Source organism: Oryza brachyantha, chromosome 4 (assembly GCF_000231095.2).
Source record: "Oryza brachyantha chromosome 4, ObraRS2, whole genome shotgun sequence".
Classification (NCBI taxonomy): Eukaryota; Viridiplantae; Streptophyta; class Magnoliopsida; order Poales; family Poaceae; genus Oryza; species Oryza brachyantha.
This window is the reverse complement of record NC_023166.2, coordinates 8123849-8146324: the sequence shown is the minus strand read 5'-3', so window position 1 is coordinate 8146324 and position 22476 is coordinate 8123849. Positions and strand designations below refer to the sequence as shown.

Here is a 22476-nt window from a genome sequence, read left to right as displayed (position 1 = left end):
TACAGCAAAACATAAAAGATTATCTACTTTTTTAATATTATGAAATTACTCACTCAAAAGTTAAAACCTACTTTTAAAAGGTATGATAATCAATTTCTATATAAAAAACTTTAAAATAGCATACTACCTCTATCCCATAATAATTTTATTTTTCGATTTTTATGTTTAATGTTTAACCATTCATCTTATATAAAAAGTTTGTATAAAAACTTAAAAAAATTAGTCACGCATAAAGTGTTATTCATGTTTTATCATCTAGTAACGATAAAAATATTAATCGTAAAAAAATTTAAATAAGACGAAGAGTCGAAATATTATTTTAAAAACTAAAAAATAAACTTATTTTGGATCAAATGTGGTATCATTTTACTTATGAAACGCACCCACATAAATCAAGAAAAAGAAAAACTAAATATAGTGTGCGCACGTCAATCATTCAGCTTTGCTGAGATGCCTCTCTGCACAACCTGTGCACAAGAGCATTTGCAGAATTGCAGCACGAGGATTAGTCCTGGCCGTTCGATCAGCGGTGGATGCTTCAGATCAAACGATACTTGAGTAAATTTGTTCTTTGCTTTTAAAGAAGCCACAACCAACACCAAATATAATACTGATGTTGTGGTCAATTATAAGATGGACAATGGTAAACTATAAAACCACAAATTGATTGAAAATAACAAAAAAAATGTAGCTATAATGATTTGTTGTACTCACTTTGGTTTTCAATAAATAACATTTTTGACTTTTTTTATATGTGTTTGATCATTCATCTTATTAAAAAAATTCTATAACTATGTAAAAATCAAGTCATGCTTAAAGTAAAGCCCGGATGTCCATCATCGTCAGCATCGTTGCAGCCTCCTTTTTTTTTTCTGTTGCGGTTCAAGCATTGAGATAGATTATTTTTTATTTGTGGATGCACATATTAATTATGAATCTAAGAAACCAATGTGTTTTTTCCTATGGTCTATCTAGGTCTTGTGTTTTTGTCCTTGCATATTTGTTTACAAAATATGTAGTTATATGAATAAATAGATCCATAACAAGTTGAATTGTGATTACTTTTTAAATCTATAGTTTTATGATAATTTGATTGAAGGTTTTACAAAATTGGCCCTGTCCTCAAAACCAATGAGGGTTTAAATGAGCACGGTAGGAAAGCTGGTTGTATCCACCCTCATTATAAATCAAAATTTTTATATGAATAAATAGATCCATAACAAGTAGAATTGTGATTACTTTTTAAATCTATAGTTTTATGGTAATTTGATTTAAGGTTTTACAAAATTGGCCTTGTCCCCAAAACCAATGAGGGTTTAAATGAGCACAGTAGGAAAGCTGGTTGTGTCCACCCTCATTATAAATCAAAATTTAAATTTTTAATCTTAAATTTAGATTTGATTTTAGGATTTTTCATCATAGTTTATTTTTCAATCTTGACTTTTAGATCGCTAAGAACATATATATATATATATATATATATAACATTTTTATTTATAAATTATTGTTTATTTATAAATATGTCGTTCCGTTTATTCCTATAATAAACCAAAAGATGGGCATTGCATTGATATTATAAATGGTTCGGCTTATGCAACATAGGACGACAGGAGTAGCTGAGCCATTGCTTCGGCATTTCACAGCACGTACTTACACAAGTTTCGCAAACTCTATTTACAAAGGAAAATTACTTAGTTTTTCATGAACTAACAAAATGGTCAACCATTTCCATGATTGATCTATCAAAATATTCCAGCGAAAAGCATATGATTCTGCTTGTATATATATCCTAAATTTCCAACGAGCTAACTCAGTATCATTTAAGTGACTCCAAGGTACATCATGTGTTGAGATCCTAGAAGGTATTGTATATGTTAGATGTTCAACGACGTATGTTACTAGCTAATGATTCTGGAGTTCACATTCTCCTCTCAGAGATGGTGATTCAGATTGTTCGTTTCCCATATCCCTGGTCTTGTGCAGAAGAAAAGTTCCTGCAACAATTGTCACAAACCCACAAAGCTCAGTTGCTATCTGGGTTGCATTCTGAGAGGCCCAGTCCTGGAATGAAAATTTAGTCACCATCAAATGTTTTGTCAATCTCCAAAAAAGCCACATTAACAATGAGTTAACACTATCAAAAGACAGAAGATGAACAATGGAATGTCACGCATAATTCGAAAACTAGTTCTCTGAGTCAAACTAAAAGAATGCTACAAGTCCAGTTGCAACAAGAATCTTGATACAGGCTCCTTTTATGAACAATGCATATCATGTATACTGGCATGAAATATTTTTTTTGGTCAACAATGTCATACTAGACATGGAATACACCAGCTTATGACAGATGTTAAAGTTTTAGTTTTACATAGCAAATTTCAAGATGGTGCTATAGCTTCTCCGTGAAATGAAGTTTCAAGAAACACACTATACTTTCAGAGTTGGGTTTCATCAAATAGGCAAGTGGTTTAATGTAGAAATATCATATGAACTGAACTAATGAAAGATATAAACAATGCGCACATCACCTTGTACATGATCATGTTGGCAATAATAGTAAGAATGGTGAACATCACATAATAGACAGGAGAAACAACAGCTGTATTGAATGAATCAAGTGCCTACAATAAAAAAAATTCACAGAAAAGGTTAAGAAAAGAAAGAAGATATTGACTTCAATATGTTAGACTCACAGGCCGAGATAAAATGATGTAAAGCATAGAACACGATTAAGAAATGTAAAATGAAGAAATCAAGGAACTTGTGAGAGATGGGGAATGATTCATACGTGATAGACTCTACACAGAAATAAATCAGCGCACAAGATTCAGTGTGAAGTAAATATTTATTTTACAGAAAGACTAGATGTTCTTGGCATGGATCATTGTTCATGTGATTTTTTTTCTGAACAGAAGTCCCATGTTGAGCCACAAGAACCAAAATAAATAGATGGTACCAGTAATAAACATATATCAGTAACAAAAAAAGTAGCGATCTATTTACAAGAAACAGCACGATCTCTTCAAGTAAAAAAGTGCTCAATGTTTCCATATGATGTGACCATGTACCTTGTTTAAGTAATTGAGCTGCACTAAACAGCATATAATCACCACAACAATAAAGAACCACGTTGGGATGTAGATAAATTGGTTCACTCCATTAAATGAGAGCTTCAAAGCAATAGCCACTGCTTTTACACTGATAACCTGCCTCAAGTACAGGCTTTATTAGAAGGTAATGGATCAACTTGATTCAAACAGTTCAATTGTTAAGGACAGTGAGCCTACCGTAAGAGATCCCATCAGAGAACAAATTGCAATATATGCGAGCATTTTCCTTTGTTCGGTCCGGTGAACGACCCAGAAAATTAAAACAAGTGCAACAACTACCGCCAGGCAAGAATAGACTATGAAACCTGAAAGAAAAATTATTCTTATGCACCAAAATGAATTTTAAAAAGTAGAATACCTATAATTACCTAGAAACTATATCCACAAGCAGCACATACATACATTAATTCTGGTAGAATGATGGGAAAATCGCAGCACATTGAATGGGTTTTCCACAAAAACAGGTCATGCATGTGAATATTCTCAAGAAACTGATTGTTCGAGAATCACTTTTCCTAAAGGTAAACATATAGCTATATCTACTGCAATGACAACTAGAACAACTATTAAAAAACTTTGAGATAAGATCTACCTGGTTGAGTTGCAAGATGCCATATTTCGTTAACAGAATCAATCTTTTTCTCCTTTGGAGCATGTAGAACTATACCAACTGAACCGACAACGCATAATATGCAACCAACAACACCAAACATATGCAACCTTTCTTTCAAAATAAAGTGTGCTAGCACTGCACTGAATGAATAAAAGAGTATTAAGGGAACATTATATTATTGATTAAGCAATATTATCTCCTAGAAGCAAAGATATGTGTAAAACCTGAATATGATGCTCAGTGCTCCTAGAGGAGTGACGAGTATTGCAGGAGCAAATGCATACGCTGCAAAGTTGGCCACCTCACCAAGAATCACTGTAAAAGAGGAGATAAAATCTATAGTTTGAGCTTACATTGTATTATTATAGAATATTGTTGAAGCTTTATATGTATCATATATAAATAATGATAGAAATAGGTTTCTGTGTTGTACTTATGACAACCGGTTACTCATTATTTTAATCTTTCATCTAATATTGTGTCTAACATATGAGCGTAGAAGCTACCTTAGTAGTAACAACAAAATTATTTTCATGAATTAGTAGATATAACAAATGGCAACTGGGTTACACTCAGAATGGCTTCTTTGGCAAGCACTATCAATAGAATTATAGAAAAGAGCACAATGTAATCCCTACTTACTAGCTGTCATTCCTATCCACCATAATGGTTCATATAAGTATGAGTATCCTCCAGAACCTGCAAATCATGAGGATAGAATGGATTATAATTAAAGAGCCTGTGTAGATACCGAAGCGTAATTGCAGGACAAGGCATTCTCTTCAACTTTTTAGTCCCTGCCACATCGAATGTTTAGACACTAATTAAAAGTATTAAATATAGACTAAAAACTTACCCCATACTCTGGACTATTTCGTGACACGAATCTATTGAGACTAATTAGTCCATGATTAGCGAATACGATGCTACAGTAAATATTTGCTAATCGTAGATTAATTAGGCTTTAAAAATTTGTCTAGTGAAATAGTCTTTATTTATACAATTAGTTTTGTTATCATTCTATATTTAATACTCCTAATTAACGTTCAAACATCCGATGTGACAAGGGACCAAAAAAGTCCATGGATCCAAACAACCACTTAAAAAAACGCCTTATATGCAAATAAAAAATGAATTATTTAACCAGAAAAAGGATGAGGCACAACCTGCTCTTACCCCAGCATCCCCCGCTTTCTTCAACCCAATCTTCTTAATCACAAAGCTTGAACCAATAAATGCACTTGATGATGTGGCCAGTGCGAAGCCCCTCACATTGTCTATGGACATCACCATCTCAGTCTATTTGCTTTCCAAAACAGCAGAATCCAATAACAGTCCTACACAACAACAGAGTTTCCATTCACTAAACCACTTAAAAATGTTTAGATTCTGTTTCTCAAAGGAACGCAACAACCTTGGGTTATAGGATATAGAATCAACTCTGTAGTGTCTCAATTTGTAGCAGTGGTGCATCCAGTGCCATTACAAGAACAATAAAACAACCCAATACGGAACCGCTAAACTAGTTCAATCGTTTCGATCTATCAGACAGCCCTAGATGCAATAATTGCATCTCTCAGTAAAAGTAATCCTGGGTATGTACTTAGAGCTCACAAGATTTTGGTCACTGAACAAGAGAATTCATAATTTAATTAAAAAAGTTGGAATAAACAACCTATAGAGCACATAGAAGTAGATCCACAAGAAGAGCCCAACCACTCAATTGGAATCCTCCAATTAAGTTGGAACAAAAGGAAAGGGCAAGTGCAGAGACAAAACAGAGCATAGCATTAGCATAGATGGTGAGCCAGTCAAATAATTAAAAACATTTTTTTAAAAAAGAAAACATGGTAAATAGCAAGTTAGCAACAACTAGCACAAAGTTGTACCACAAGGAAAAACTCTCCAATCGAGGTTCCAAACCACTTCACGAGAAGTCGGTTCCAAACAGATCACGAAAAAGATCGGTCGTCGCAACTCGCATCCACCACTTCCCTCAAAACCAAAACAGCGAGTCCCATTTCCATCATGAGTGGACCTCCGTCTTATTGGCACACCTCAAATGGACGCATTTCGTGAGGCGCAGGAAAAGGACACGGCCAAACTCTACACATATAGATGAGCAGTAGATGCTCGCAGTAGTAAACGATAGAAGAGAAAGCCAACCACGGGAAAAGCATTTCAAGAAAGAAAGGTGCAAGCTTTTGCGCCGGTCTGTCCAGCAGGGGAAATAAAGGCGCCGAGAACAACGAAACGATCGTACTGTGGACAACAAGCTTCTTCGAATTACTGCTTCCCTCAAGAACACTACTAGTGCCAATTATTTTCACAAGAACAAAGAATCCATGGCTAATCGCCGAACAGCAAAACAGAAAAAAAAACACGCAGACTAGAACCCCGATGGATCGATCACGCTAACCGATTCTCCCTATCAAAAAAAAAAAAGAGAGAGAGAGAGAGAGAAATTCTGGTAATGCTGATTGCTAAAACTCGCGATTAATCTAGGGTTCAAACGGCAAGAAACCCCCGGAGACGAGAAGATCCCGAGAAGGAGGAGGACGGTCTAGGGCTCATCCATTCCACTCCACGTACGAAGCGATCAGGCAAAGGATGGCGGACAAGAGTTCACGGGGGCTCGGAAGAGTGGGTGGGAAAAGACGGAACCGGGGGAGCGTACCTGCCGTGGGGGGGGGGGGGGGAGATCGCCGGAGGGGAGGAGGAGGAGGAGGAGACGGCGGCGGCGCGGCTTGGGGAAGGAGGCGGAGGCGGGTGGCGCTCGGATTTTGCAGGGGAAGATCGCCTTCTTCTTCTTCCGTTACAATGGGAACTTCTTTCGGAAAAGGACGAGCACGGGACTGCCACATTGGCAGCGACCGATCATAAAATTAATATTTCTTTTCATAAAAAATATTTTTTCTTTTCAGAAAATGAAATTGCTCCCCACTGGCAAGGCTGTGTTGTTTATATAGACCAACTTTGAAAAGGGGAAATCGATTTTTTTATAGCTAGTTAATGGTATGAATTATGGAATTGTAGTATTATAAAGTTGAAAATTACTTTGGCATTATGAGACGAGGAACAAATATACCATTAAGCAGCGAGGGGTGCGCGTGTGTAAAGGCGAAGAAAGAAATTGAGAATAAGCTAGGTTAAATAAAACGAGTACAGTAAGATGAGCTATAAAAATTAACACATCACATTTAAATGTGTCGAAGGGGAAAGAAAAATATTTAGGGCCTCTTTAAATCACAAGATTGAAAAAACAGAGGAATAGGAAAAACATAGGATTTTGATAGAAATGTAGGTATAAAACAGATGATTGTAAAACACAGGAAAAACGTAGGAATGACTGTTTGATTGGACCATAAGAAAAACACAGAAATTTAAGGAGAGATATAGACTCAAAGAATTTTTTCTATGAGATTCAACCTCTTGCTAAATTTCTTCCAAAACTTGCATAGAAAGATGCATTTCATAAGAATTCATAGAATTCATTCCTTTGATCCAAAGGGTTTTATAGAAAAAATTTCTATAGAAATAAAACCCTCTAAAATACTTATGAAAATCCTTTGAATCAAAAGGGCCTTAGCCGTGCTATTTGTAGTCAATCCAATATATGTTCCAACAAATTGTGAGAGTGTTGGATATTAATATATTATGTTGGGTCATACATTAACGTTAACATGAGTTGGATTATACAATTAACCTTCCTTAACCATCTCCACCATTTCCCATCTCTTCCTCTTAGTTGTATCATCGGATATAACTTTGTATTGATGACTATCCGATCTGATAATTACAAGTATCACTATCTCTCTATTAATATCAGATCAGGTACATAATTTATAAATATAATGACATCAAACATGACCAGCTCCTATAATGTTGACGGGCGATATCATGCTATTTGGAAATGGGATCCCGTAAATTATTAGCCCCCATGGTATTAACAGAGAACATTTCCAAATATACTAATTCTTTGATATTATTCTCTTTGTAATATATATATTACCAGTACCTGCATGATATGAATTTGTTTCAAATACGAATTTAATGGTACTACATAGTAGATGATACAAAACACCTATATCATTACCTCAATTATTAATCAAAATATTTAAATATTAACTTTGAGGAGAACAAAAACGTCTTATATGTTAGCACGGAGAAAGTAATTTTATACTACTCAAGTTTTTATGTAAATTATTAATGCCCCATTTGTCAAAAAATAAGCCGTAACGTTTTACGAGAGCAAAATAATGTTTGGTCTATGTTGATTATAAAGCATAATGGCCTTTAGCGACCATGTAACACTTTTAGGTATTTTTTTTCTTAATATGCATCCTTAGCTAGTTAAAAAATACCGAGAATAAACTACTGCAATGACCGACTAAAATCAAGTGAAATAAATTATGATTAAAAACTGTAAAATTAACATTAAATTTTAAATTTTAAGTTATAATTATAAGTAAAAGTGAGAAGATTGAGGTGTATAAGGTGGTGTTTAGATCGGGTGTTTAGATCGGGCTAAACTTTTTAGTCTCATGTCACATCGGATGTTTGGACATTTATTATAAATATTAAACGTAGACTAATTATAAAACTAATTACATAAATGAGAGCTAATTCACATGACAAATTTTTTAAGCCTACTTAATTCATAATTAGCGTATGTTTACTGTGTATCACATTTTTTCTTAGAGAAGGGTACTTTTACCCGGCCTCTGTATCCACTTGGATATATAAGGTCATTTTTTTTTATTTTTATTTCGAGAACTTAGCCCAAATAGGGACTTAGCCCCTTGAATACCCAATCTGAAATTCATGCTACTATAGAGATTTGAACTTAGGATTTTGGGTGCTACTTAGTTCACTGTAACTACTAGGTTACATGCCCTTTCACAACTATGCATCACATAGGCTAATCATAGATTAATTAGGCTCAACAGATTCGTCTCGTGAATTAGTCCAAAATTATAAATAAATTTTATTAATAATCTATATTTACTATTCATAATAAATGTTCAAACATCCGATTATCCGATTAGAAAGTTTAGTCAACACTTCGTGCGATTTTCACCGGTTCCCAAACGAGCCCGAGACGAAACGTAGACATCTCCGGCTAGCTGGTGTGCACGTTCTCGAGTGTTGGATCGTGCCTTGCACTGCCACCCTGGTCTCTCACGCGAGAAAGATTCGGAGATTCTTGGGTTTGGACGCACGTCCAAGGTGCTCGCTTCGGTTTTATTTAATTTCCATTGTTGATTTTTATCTAAATTTGATTATTTATCTTATTTATTTATTTTTATAAATATGTAAAGTTATAAATCATGTTTAAATTTATTATAGCAATAAATCAAACTATAAAAAAATAATTAATAGTTATATAAATTTTTAAATAAAATGAATGATCACTCGCAGATGAAAAGTCAACAAAGTTAATTAAAAAAACGGAGAGATTAGTAGTTGTACGTACGATGACGGTTCTTGCATATGCGTGCAGTGTGCTCCCTTCTCCACCTGTCGTCAATGATAATTTGATAATTTAGTATTGTTTCAATGAAATTTGTGCTCCCTTCTCCACCTGTCGTCAATGATAATTTGATAATTTAGTATTGTTTCAATGAAATTTTTAAATAAGATGAATGTCAACGGTCTTAAATACAAAAAAATAGAGAAAGTGGACAGGATGATTTAAATTTTTTCTGTTATCAATTTATTTATATTAATACGTGGGTTCATCGTGACAGTTCACCAGAATGTTGAATAATGGATTTAAAAAAAACAATATTCAAATTTATCGATAGTCAATGTGGAACCAGCTTTGTTGGCTATCTCTGGTGGGCCACATGAAATCTGGCCTGGACCGAGCCCAAAGTATAGCACGATTAGGCCCAAAAGTGCTTTGTTTTTTCGTTTCTTTTTTGGTCCCCATGCCTAATTGAAGCCTCTGTGCAGGACAAGTTTGGTTCTTTGCCCGTGGATAGGTTTTGGCACTGCTAATAATTTTATAAGCTACCATATTAACATGATCGAAATTTAGCTCCACTCCAAGCTCCAATCAGGTAGTACTGCTGAAGTTGCATATATGGAATCACGTTTATGTGGCAATCCAAAATGGTCTTTAATTCGCCATGCTTGTTTGGTACGGTTCTGGCTCTCAATCTTTCTATAGAAACATGAGCGCACATAGTAAAAACAGAGTGATTTAAGTCTATTTTCAGTTTATCAAAAACTTTTTGGAGCTTAAGCACTACTAAACACAACATCGTAGCGCATATTCATCGAACTAATCACTGCACATATGTCATAGAGCATAGAGTACGGGGGTTTTAATCAAGAGCAACCACGGCGCAACCTAGAGAAATGTTTGCCAAGTTTATCCCCGGTTATGCTCGCTACGGTCCACCTACCGCCGTTAACTTTTAGATCTAATTGTTCATCTTATTTAAAGCTTTATACAAATATATGAAATTATGCTCATGCTTATAGTGCTTTTAGTAATAAATTGTATTTTTAATAAAACAAATCGTTAAACGTAGAATTAAAAGTTAACAACATCAAATAAAAAACGAATGGGGTACTTTAAGTGTTTGTTTGGTTTGAAACTAAGTTTTCAATTTGGTAGTGTAGAATTTAAACTGGTGTGAGCAAAAAATATAGCATTCCTAGCATTAGGGATGAAAACGGATCGAATACGGACGGAAACTAGCTATATCATATTCATTTTCATATTTTTTTTCGGATATGAAATCAGAATCAGAAACTCCGGATATGAAAATGGAATCGAATAGTGTCGAATATAGATACGGACCGAATATAAAACGGAACGAATACGGTAACGAATAATTTTTGGATTTGAAAACCCCTCAAGCCACGCGTCTCAAATCAAGGAAGATATATAGTTGATTACCTTTTCTAAAATAATAGTTGTATAATTGACTTTCAATGAAACACATCATAGAAAACCATCGACATGACCCCATCATCAGTTCATCACCACATTCATGTGTTGAAATTCGAAACACCACATGTAAATCACATAATTCATATCTGTCACAGATTCAAATTTAGAGAGAAGTACATAACAGCATAAGTTAATCATAAATAAATTCATTACAGTCACAGCCTGTCACACATTCACACTTAGTTCATACATAAGATAGTTCATCCAGAAGAGAGCAGTAAAATGCACAGAATACAAGAGAGCAAACAAACACCAGTTGAGATGATGAATCGCTGAATTAAGATGGCTCCACGATGATTCGTTGGTGGTGATGGTGCGGCAGGCGTCGTCGTACTTGTGGTGGTGTAGCAGCAGCGGCGTCACATACGGCGACTTGACAAGGCGTCGATGGTGCCGCGACAGGTGTCGGCGTGTCGGCGCGTGGAGGTGGTGCGGCGGGGCGTCGCCGTATCGACGCGTGGAGGTGGTGTGGTGGGGGCGTCGGCATCGCCGACAGAGATGGCGAGGAGGAAGACGAGGGGAGGTGGAGAGACGCCTGGCGATGGGCGACGGCGGCAGGGGCGGGCGGGTGGCGTGGGCGCGTGGGGATCTAGATGCGCCGCCACCCACCAACGGCGTGGAGTTGCCGATACCGCACTGGTCGCATGCTCACAGTCGCAGCTTGCACGCACGTACTGGGTGTCTGGGTCTGAGTTAACCTGGCTATGGCCTTATGGGCTATTGGGCTCAATCAACAATATTTGGGCTATGGCCTATGAAGCGGCGGATATCCGGAAAAAAAGACCGAATAGTTTCCGACCGATTCCGCAATCCGGCGGATAACAACATTATCGTATTCGAATTCGTATCCGGGAAAAACTATCCGAATTCGAATCCGAATCCGGAAAAATCCGAAAAAAATCCGAACCGGCCCTATCCGAATTCAAAAATAGCTTCGGAACTCGGAAACTATCCGTATCACTTTCATCCTTACCTAGCATATAGGATACTATTGGAGTTGTCAAATTTTTGGTATGGCAAAAGTTAACTCCAACTTATAGCAACACAAGCTCTAAGGTTTCTCCTGTTTTAAAGATTTCATTTTGACAAAGGAACTTCTATGGTTTTGTGTCTTAGCACACATGGAGCTAAAATTTTGACCTCAAATATGCGCATACATACTAGCAATCAAATGCCTAAACGCCTCACGGGTCCCATGATCAAATCAATGGCATGTATACGAATCCAAGATATCGCTATGCATTCTTTTAATTACTCCCTCCGTTTCACTCCGTTTCATAATGTAAGATTTTCTAGCATTGTCTAGATTAGATTTATATAGATGCTAATGAATCTAAAAACATATATAAATTATATATATTCATCAATGAATGAGTTTAGACAATGCTAGAAAGTCTTACAATATGAAACGGAGGTAGTACTTAAATATAATTTTTAAAAGTTTTTATATAGAGATTCCTTATCTCACTTTTATAAAGTAATTTTTAGCTTTGTACTCACTGGTGTTCTTTTAATTGACGCCGTTGATTTTGGATCTACGTTTAACAATTCGTTTTATTCAAAAAGTTTATATAAGTATTGATTATTTTGTTATGATTTGATTTATTACTAAAGTAACTATAGTATGATTTATAATTTTGTATATTTGAATAAAAAATTTGAATAGGACGAATAGCTAAACGTAAATCTAAAAGTTAATCGTGTAAAAAAACTCGAAGAGAGTAATAGTTAATGACATCATTTTTGTTATTAAATATCTAAAGTATCATATATATTTTCGTCGCCAGCAAACGATGGGATAGAGCTAATGCGATATAAATAATGCATGGAACGATTTGTCTGTGATGTAAAAATTCAAGATGATAGAGCTCGATCGATCTAACCACAGGAGTTGATAGGCTTCGTCACCTTCGTATCGGCCTAGCCCACTGACAGCCCATAGTAATCACTTTTCGTCTGCTGCTTCTCTTCCAGAAAGTAATGGGGGGTAATTTCTATTCAAGTAGTTCATTTAATTTACCTTAGACATACTGGGGTCGATAGTTTGGCTTATTTAGACATTAAGTCAAACGATATATTTATAAATAAAAATTTATATACATGTCCATGGCAATCTAAAAGGTAAGATTAAAGAGTAAACTAAGATAAAACCCCCCAAATCTAATGGTTAGAAATTTAAATTCTGTATAAGTAGAATAAAAAAGATAAAACTGCTTGGAAATTAAATATAAGTACTAAATATCCGTGTGTTGTCAAAGGACTTGAATGATGCACTCTTACTTTGTAATTATACAATCGACAGCCACCGTCTCATCACTGTTGAAGGGTCCTACACTCCGACTACATTGTCTAGGCTACCGTAGTCATTACACCTTAATTAATTATAAGAAAGAATTAGGCTAAATATCTCCCTCCACACTAATCTTCGTATAACAAAGAGGGGTGATTGAAGTCATTGGAACAAGGAGCATTCTAGAAGGGGAGATAGAAGAAAGAGGTAAATATACAAGTATACAACTATGTGCACACATCCTCCTCTTTTGGAACCTCTGTGTAGGTGGTGGATGATTGATACGACAACCCATCTGCATCCGATCTACACCAATGTTGTTGTCAATGTTAGCTTGATGAGATTTTATACTTAAATGCATATACCAAGAAGGCCCAGATGATGTATAGATTTGGTTATGTACATATGGTTGTCATGGTTATTGAGGTCGAGGCCAATGACTAGCGGTCACAAGCGAATGAGAGACAACACATGGAAAAGCCCATGGAGCAACACCAATGCTATCGAGAAGATCAAACTACCATAGTTGACAACCCCATAGAATCCCATCACATTCACGTCTCTTGCACCTCTTCCTTCCTTCCGTCCTCCTCTGCTTTCAGCATTTTCATCGGATTCCCACCATGTTCCACCACCGATGTGGACAAGGGTTCTCAATCTTTCGAAAGGTTCTGATGAACAATCGATTTGGTGGAGTTGCAAAACAAGTCGATCCGGCTTCTAAACAACACATTGTCGAGCCCCGAAGCATAGCACCATGTCACATCTAGTTATCGACCATGTCGAAACCCAGTTGACTTCACGCGAGAAGGCTAATCCCTGCTTGCGAATCAAAGAACGCAAACAAGAAAGATTGCAACCAAATTATACATGAATGATTAAAGTCACAAGTTGGGGTCTCAAAAACTGAAGGATCGACGAAAATGTTCTTCACATATTAATCTAAGCAAAACTCAAACCCTATAAGTGGTGGCGGCTACCAATATATGGAGTTTAGGGGCTTGCAAACACTCCTTGACACAACCCTAACGGACTCCAACATGATACATGGCCCAAAGTCCAAAATTCAGTGACGCAACACTAGAGCAGATTTTGGACATCAACTTGTTTGGTCGATTCCCAATGAATCGTAATGAATTTGGACATGGGACTAGAACCATTAAAAATGTTATCTTCTTAGTTTTCCATCCATATAAAGAACGCTTCAATCCAAGCATGTATGCGACCTAGACGCCTATTTTAGTACAAATTTAGTCCTTGACTCTAAAATATACTCGAAGTCGACGTGGTTTGGGCCTCCATCTTGACTTGGACGCCCTTGCTGGTACTCCACGCCTCTAAGTATCTATCTAAGTGTCCTCTTGTCCTCTAAATTGTTCCTGGGCCACGTTCGGGAGGCGTCGGATAAGTTAACTTACACCGGCGCGAAAAACGTAGTAATAGATTAATAAATGATTAATTAATTATTAATTATTAAAAAATATAAAATAGATTAATATGATTTTTTTAAAACAACTTTACTATAGAATTTTTTTGTAAAAAATACACCCTTTAGCAGTTCGGGAAGCGTGCGTGCGAAAAACGAGACGAGTAAGTTAACTTACTGGCTCCGGCGAACGCGGCCCTGATCATAATATAATCATTAGGTAACAATCTATTCTCAAAATCATATAAAAAAGAACTTAGGAACGAGCTCACCTCTAAATTCAATTGTCACGCGTGAGCTCTTGGGATTGTACCTTGAATGACTAGTGGAGGATTGTTTTTTATATCCGAAGGAGTGATGTTCTCATTAATGTAGTTGCAGATCAACACACCGAGGATGCCACCACACACACCATCACCAAGATCTAGGTATATCCCCACAGTTGCAGTTGCCTTTGCCCATGATGCCACCTTGAAGCTACTCACCGACAAGCTCAAATAGATTGCCCCTGCTGCTTGGGAACTTAATCATGTCGCTCCAAAGAGGCCAAAGTAGCTTGGGAGTATATCTAAGTAAGGTGTGGCATCACCGGTAAAGAGTGAAACAATAGAAATCAAAGTAGCTGCAGATTCTGAAGTGAAGGAAGCCAAGCCACTTGCTTGAGCGAGTTGGATACCAGGTTACACATGTATAACAAGCAGAGTGATATATATCACAACTGCTACAATATTAAGAATGCAAATGAGGTGGAGTGAGGCTGGGGAGAAAGCGCGCAGGGGTGGAGTTCTTGCACGAACAACAGATTTACTCGGCAAATGAGTGTGCCCACACAAGATCGATTGCATCGTCGCTAGAAGGAGACACTCCCTATAATGTGTCGCCTTCTTCTCAGAGCACGGGGCGAAGCTGGTGTCTCATGAGACGATGACTTGGATCTCTCTCTTCATTCAATAGTGTACACATGAGCCAGTTCTACTTACGTGGCGGATTATAGACGATACTTGTCTATGGGTTATGGGTTGTACATGCCCCAAGAACATTTGGAGTTTTTTTTTGAGCGATCAAAGTTGAGATAGTGGAGGGTTGTCATTGGTGGAAATTGATGGAGAAGTAGGTGATAAAAACAAATGATGGATGATTATGATTGATTGAGATGAGAAGGTAGGTGGACATGTGTTTATATTGTTGGATGAAATTCAAACTCTTGGTCTCCTTGTATTTTTTATGGAGGAAGTAGTTCATTCTCTAGCTACAAATTCTTAAGATCTACATGGTTATAAATTATTTGTAGAATTGGAGATCTTCAAAGAAGCTAAAGTTGGAAGAGATTATCCTAAACATGACCTAAATGAGATTTATACACCCATACGACTTTGGAAAAATTAAAATTTTACCACTCTTAAGGGATCAGCGACAACATATTTGCCATTCTGTATGAAAGGGTGTTGTGAGAGGGATTGATAGATCTTATAAATAGTGGTGAATAGTTAAACCTCTGCATAATGTAGGTCCAATGCTTATGCCATTCACAATACAACCTAATTTATTTGAGTTGTCTTCAGTGCCACGTGGGCTAAGACCGCTCTTCGAAAATCTTCTTTTCTTTTATGGTGCATGTAGCTTCAAGAGGCAATTTTCTTTTTTCATGATGCATTTAGCTTCAATTGATAGTCTCAAAATTTCATGTTAGCCCCTAATATTTTATATTTCAGTACTTGTATTTATCAATTCACATGTAAGTCCAAATTTTTACACAAACACCCAAAAATATAAACATATGAACATAAATCCTTCCCTTCCCACATCCCTCCCTCCTCACAGGGTTGACTTTCCTCCGCTACCTTTGCCCTCTCCACTCTCCAAGGTCACTAGTCCTTTCTCCAAGATTGATGCAATGTAGTCAATTAACACCAAGGGCGATCGATCAAGGAGGCATGACCCAACTATCTCAGAGGTTGGTGGTGTGTGCAGCTCAGTGACAATGTGGATTGGAGCTAGAGCTTGGTGGTAGTTTTAGTTTCGGCTGCAAGGTCACTGCCACTCTGCACCTAATGCGTATAGGGAATGTGGAGCTTGGCTTGGTGATGTGGAGGAGCTCCTAACACTCAGGGTGATGACAATTATGAGGAATGACCCATTAATATGGTTGTTACTGCCATCGCTTAGCCGACACAGTTTTGTCATTTGTAGTGATGCTTTGGCATTGGTTGTGGTCCTCTTATTTTCATTAATTTCGTGTGCACAAACTAGTACATTGATTTTTCTAGATCACGCTACCACCATTCCGCTATCTCCTCCTCCATATCTAGTATGGTGTGTGGGGTTTCACATATTTTTTTATGTGGTTGCCGTGTTTTGTAGAAGATACGCATGGGCCCATGAAACTATTTATCCTACCCCACTTCCCAAACTCCTCCTCGTAAACTGTTCACCTACGTGAGTAACGGAAACCACTCTATTATACCGTAGCATAGGTGGTGTTTGGGACAAGGGACTTATTTTTAGTCCTTTGTCCCATCGAATGTTTGGACGCTTATTATAAATAGTAAACGTATACTATTAATTAAACTCATTCATAATTTTGGACTAATTCGTGAGACGAATCTATTGAGCCTAATTAATCCATGATTAACCTATGTGATGCTACAGTAAACATGCTCTAATTATGGATTAATTAGGCTTAAAAAATTCATCTCGCGGATTAGCACTCATTTATGAAAATAGTTTTTTTATTAGTCTATGTTTAATACTTTAAATTAGTGTCCAAACATCCGATTTGATATGGTCCCGCAGCCCAACATGCCGATCTAGCCGATTCTTTCACCTGAGCCAAACCAGTCAAACCACCCATATACAACACTTCGTACACGTCGCTGCCGTTCTCGGCCAAAAATCCCCCACCAGAATCAATAATTCGGAAAGCCCAGATACCCCGTCGAGATCCCAACCACCGAAAACCACACAGATAGTCTCACGCTCTCACAGCCAGCCTCCCCCCGCCCGCTCGCCTGATCGAGTCGCTGCCGCCACTACCCGCCGCGCACGTGACGCCCGTGCCGCCGGGCCGAGGCCCGTCCCCACCACCGCCGCCACCACCACCCCGCATCCTATCCCCGCCGTCGGATCGGCATCCCCCGCGCATCGCATCGCACGTGCCGCCCCGCTTCCCACCTCCGTTTCTCTTTCCCTCCCGTATACTACTACCCCCGCAGCCGCCGCCGCGTCGCTCCTTCTCTCGCCAATTTTGCCGGAAACGCGACCGCCCACACGCGCACGCGCACAGGAGAGGAGAGCCCCACCTCCCCGACAAAAACCCTAACCCCTCCTCCTCCTCCTCCGCCGCCGCCGCCGCCGCACGTCGTAGTACCCGCCACCATGGCCTCGCCTCCGCCCTCCGCCGCCGCCGCCGCGGCGGCGCCCGGATCGCCGCCGTCGGCGCAAGTGGTAAGCAGCGACAGCTTCTCCCATCCCCTCCCCTGATCCGTACGCCTTCCGCCGCCGCCGAGCTTTGCTGGATCCGCGCTGACTCGATTCGTTCCCGTGCGTGTTCCGGTTACCAACAGGTGGGGAACGCGTTCGTGCACCAGTACTACAACATCCTCCACCAGTCGCCGGATCTCGTGCACCGCTTCTACCAGGACGGGAGCCGCATCGGCCGCCCCGCTGGCGCCGGCGCCGAGATGGACACCGTCACCACCATGGAGGTGCGTACCGGCCGCTCTCGCGCCACCGTTTTGGCTCCCCTCGGGCTCAGATCTGCCCAGACCCGAAGGGTTTGTGAGGGGTTTGGGTGTGTTTTTGGTTGTGTGCGCAGGCGATTAACGCGAAGATCGTGTCCATGGACATCGTGCGGGCGGAGATCAAGGCGGTCGATGCGCAGGAGTCGCTGGGAGGGGGCGTCACAGTGCTCGTCACTGGCCACCTCACCGGGAGCGACGACGTGCGCAGGGAGTTCTCGCAGTCATTCTTCCTCGCGCCGCAGGAGAAGGGCTACTTCGTGCTCAACGACATTCTGCGCTACGTCGGGGAGGGGGATCAGGACCCGGAGCAGGAGCCAGAGCTGGACCAGCCGTTGCCACCGCCACAGCAGAATCTGGCTCAGGAGGCGGATTCGGTGTCTGCTCCTGCAGCAAATGGCACTAGTGTACCTCGGGAACAGGGTGCGTGGTCGTTGAGCATTTTCAATGTTGTTTCTTTACTATGGAGCATATGGTCAAATTCATTGTGTTTGCCCATCTGTAGAGGCTTTTTCGCAGCCGGAGCAGCATGTGGCTGAGCCTGCAACTGCAACTCACCCTCAGGAGGCTGATCCGAACGGTGAGGAGGCTTATAACCCGCCTAACAACCCAGAGGAGCCTGCTGTGGAGGAAACGTCGATTCCTGAAGTTATAGATGAAGTGCCAAATAACGTAGCAGTGGCTACTCCGAGCCCACCTGCCCCTGTACCGCAGGAGGAGGCCCCCAAGAAGTCGTATGCTTCAATTGTAAGTTTTTAAGGCTGTTTTCCTACCAGCCACCAAGTTGAAAGTCACCTGTATGATACATAGATCTTTGCATACGTTTCTTAATACCTCTGAATCTGATCATGAAAGGTGAGATGTAATTTTCGTTCCTTCATGGAGTTCTGCATTTGTTTCAACCTCGAGCAAACATGCATAAGTAATTGCCAGGATTTTTCTTGCTTCCTGATGCATTTCAATTTCTGATGTGTAGATGTTCACATGAAACCTTCCAGTTATGTTAGTGCTGCATAAACCCAGCTGAAAATGTTAATACTGCACTACGCAATAAATCAATGGGGGGAATATCATTTTGGTGATTGGGAATAGGAGTGGTTATATCAAGATTGATGTGTTAATTCTTGGCGTCATGATTTTTCTGTTTTCAATTGCAGTAGCAGTTTAGTTGGTTGCGATTATCTACTCCCTCCAGTTTTATAATTCTTGTCGTTTTGGACAACGACACGGTCTTCTAAATCTATTTTTGACTATGAGTTTCTATTAAAATATATACAATAAAAAATAATAAATGTTTACTTTTATTAAGATAGTTATACTGCCTGTACAATATTGTACATTTCAGTGCTGGTAATGGTAAGATTTATCACTGTTGCATTTTCTTGTGTTTTAGGTCAAAGTCATGAAAGAAGCTCCACCACAAATTTCTGCAATTCCTTCCAGGCCGGTGCCACCGAAACAAGAGAGGCAAGTTGCTCCAGTTCCTGTTGCTCCAGTTGCTGATGCTCCAACTTTCAGTCCTAACCCTGAAAGCAGCAACATTCAAGAAGCAGAAGGTATTATCTAGATTGAAACTTGTACTTAAAATCCTTTTTATGTGATTGATCTCTGCCTGAAATGCTTTCATAATCATCTTCAAAGTTGACGCACACGCGATATATGTACGAAGTCTGCCTTTAAATGCCACACCTGAACAATTAGAAGAAGCGTTCAAGAAATTTGGCGCTATTAAGCCGGATGGAATCCAAGTTAGAAGTCACAAGGTACTTTTTATCGCTGTACATAAAAGTAGAGCTTTATGTGAGTCAGTCTCAATGCCAACCATCCCTCCTTTTATTTTCATTGATAACACAGATTCAAGGGTTCTGCTACGGCTTTGTGGAGTTTGAAGATCCCAGTGCAGTCCAAAGCGCAATAGCGGTAATTCCCATTAACTAATCTGTCTTCAATGATATTGAAGATTGCTCATCTTCATTTCTTTCATCTAGTTATTATAGAATTGTTGCAAAGTGTATTTTGATGATAATTGCTTGCATATGTGACTAAAGAGTTGTCGTAAGTTCATTTGACAGGGGTGTTAATAAGTTTCTTGGGAGGGATTAGATGTTTGTGAGGGCATGTATACATGGCATTATCTTTTTCTAATTTTGTTCTTCTATGACTGTTGGTTTATTCGTATTTTAGCAGATAGAACTAAGAAAAGTGTGTATTATCATTTCTTAATTAGCTTTTGAGCTAGTCCAAATTACAATGTAACTATGCCTGTGCCAAATTCTTCTGGTTTTAGATGTAGAACATAATATATAAGAAAGGCGATTTCCTTGCTCAGCTAAATCCACCCTTACTTTCCTGAATTACTTGAGTCAACTCTGCCTTCATACTTAATATTTACTGATAAAGCTGTATAATCCCTGTTGTCCCATCACCCTTTTTTTCATTTCCTTTTTCCGGTAGTGGCCTGATGCTGTTATGCAACCTTTAGGACCTTGCTATCTGCTCGGTTGGTGGAATCAATGCCGTTGGAATGTTAGCTGTTCATTGTTATTTGCTAGTAGGCAATTTATGATCCCATTAGTTCTGGACTGCTGAGAGCTTTGATTCCCCTTACCGTCCCCACCTATTTTTTTAAAGCATGGGGATGTTCATGGATTTGGACTAGTGGTTAAAGCTCTTGTGATCCTTCCTCTGTACTTAATTCAACTACATGGGCCATAATCTAACCAGCAATTGTGGAGCTGGGAATAATGATTCTCTTTTATTCCCAATATCTTAACACTAGCATGCCTGCACTATTGGAAAAAGGATGTTGTATTTTCTTTACATCTACAAAGTTGATGATTATCAATGTCCCTGAGTAATATATCTAGTTTGGATTCTTTGATTTGAAAATACATTTTACTATCTTAATGGTGCTGATAATATGACCCATGGGTTGACTGACAATTAAGATAAATGGTGATTTATGTACAAGAGAGAATTATTTCACATGTCTCCACCGAGGAGCAAACCACAGATGCTTTATTTCATTCTATTGTTAAGAAATTTAAGCATTGTGTGTATTAGTACTGTTGTTATAAAAATACTCTACCTTAATACAATTTCTTTTCTAATGCTGAATCAGCTTTGACAAGACTACAAGAGCTCAAGTGAATACACCAACAGGTCATCATGATAAGTACAAACTAACTGATCTTTTTATCTGATGAACTCTCTGCAGGGTTCTCCTGTGATGATAAGTGATCGTCAATGTTTTGTGGAGGAAAAGAGAACTAATGGTTCACGTGGTAAGTTCATAAAGTATTGTAGTGTCTTGTCAATGTTTTGGGTCTTTTGGAAGAAATTCTGGATATGTTTCTATGGGCTATTGAATTGGGCACTTATGACAAATGAATATTTGATGTAGCTCACTTTTCATGCAGATTGCATTGGTTTGATAATTGATGTGTTCTTTTAGTTTGTGCTCACATTTGTTATAAAAAAAATGTGCTGTGCCCATCACAATTCATACACTGCCCCTCCTGGTTCTGTCCCAGTAATCGAAAGGGCCTGAATTGTCTGATTATATTTAGAGAAAACAATGTCATTTCTGACAAAAGAAAAACCGAATTGCCTGAAAATACAAGTTCTGTAGAACCATTTGATTTTTGCATTTCATTGTTCAAATTCAAACATATGCCATGGTCAAAAATATCATTATCTGTCTGCATCCCCATTTTGCTTTTCACTTCTCTTTTCCGTTAAGCATCAACATGTCCTATTTTTGTTAGGTGGTGGTGGCAGAGGAAGGTTTGCTCCTGGTAGAGGTGGTAACTTCCGGGGTGAAGGCATGAGAGGCCGCGGCAATTACACTGGAGGGAGGGGCTACGGAAGGGGTGAGTTCAATTATCGATCCGACTACGGAGGCAGAGGTGCTGGTAGAGGTGGTTCATCACGTGGTGGTGGCGATGTTGGCTACCAGCGTGTCGACCACTCTGGTGCAGCAGGTGGTCGTGCTGGCCGGGTGCCATCGGGCACTAGTGCAGCCGCGAAGTGAGCGGAGTTAGTGGCTATATGCGTCGGTAGAAGTTTGATATTTTTCGTGGGTTGGAATTGTCACAGATTCGGCAAGGGAGTATGTGTTGAGTTGGGGTTCATGTGAGAGAGATTATGAGCACAAATCGGGTCATAAATTGAAGCAAAGCTTCTCTTGTTTTGTGGCAAGGGAAAGCAGTGGTCATATTGGTTTACTAATTGTAGCATATACGTCTATTCAGAATTTTCAGATGTAGTCCTGGTAAGCTTAACCCTTTTTTGGAGCATCTGATGTTTGTTTTTCCTCATTCTGTCTTGTGCC

The 22476-nt window shown here is 38.9% G+C and overlaps 2 protein-coding genes across 4 annotated transcripts; one reads left to right on the top strand and one right to left on the bottom strand.

The window, feature by feature from the left end:
* Positions 1-1560: 1560 nt before the first annotated feature.
* Positions 1561-5730, bottom strand: LOC102705900 (probable magnesium transporter NIPA2). 3 transcript variants are annotated; one of them, XM_015836252.1, is made up of 9 exons: positions 5613-5730; positions 4890-5060; positions 4366-4422; positions 3948-4038; positions 3703-3863; positions 3288-3415; positions 3069-3206; positions 2529-2621; positions 1561-2061 (listed from the first exon to the last, which is right to left on the bottom strand). In XM_015836252.1, exons 2-9 carry the CDS (start codon positions 5014-5016, stop codon positions 1903-1905), a joined length of 954 nt encoding a protein of 317 aa, XP_015691738.1. In that variant the 5' UTR covers positions 5017-5060; positions 5613-5730; the 3' UTR covers positions 1561-1902. The 3 variants fall into 3 exon arrangements, with proteins under 3 accessions (XP_015691738.1, XP_006652194.1, XP_015691739.1); XM_006652131.3 differs by lacking the exon at positions 5613-5730 and having other exon boundaries at positions 4890-5206; XM_015836253.2 differs by lacking the exon at positions 5613-5730 and having other exon boundaries at positions 4900-4945.
* Positions 5731-17632: 11902 nt separating this feature from the next.
* LOC102705616 (nuclear transport factor 2) lies at positions 17633-22459 on the top strand. Its single transcript, XM_015836670.2, has 9 exons — positions 17633-17850; positions 17970-18110; positions 18221-18566; positions 18649-18890; positions 19537-19699; positions 19785-19906; positions 19998-20063; positions 21361-21427; positions 21911-22459. Exons 1-9 carry the CDS (start codon positions 17782-17784, stop codon positions 22174-22176), a joined length of 1482 nt encoding a protein of 493 aa, XP_015692156.2. The 5' UTR covers positions 17633-17781; the 3' UTR covers positions 22177-22459.
* Positions 22460-22476: the final 17 nt, after the last annotated feature.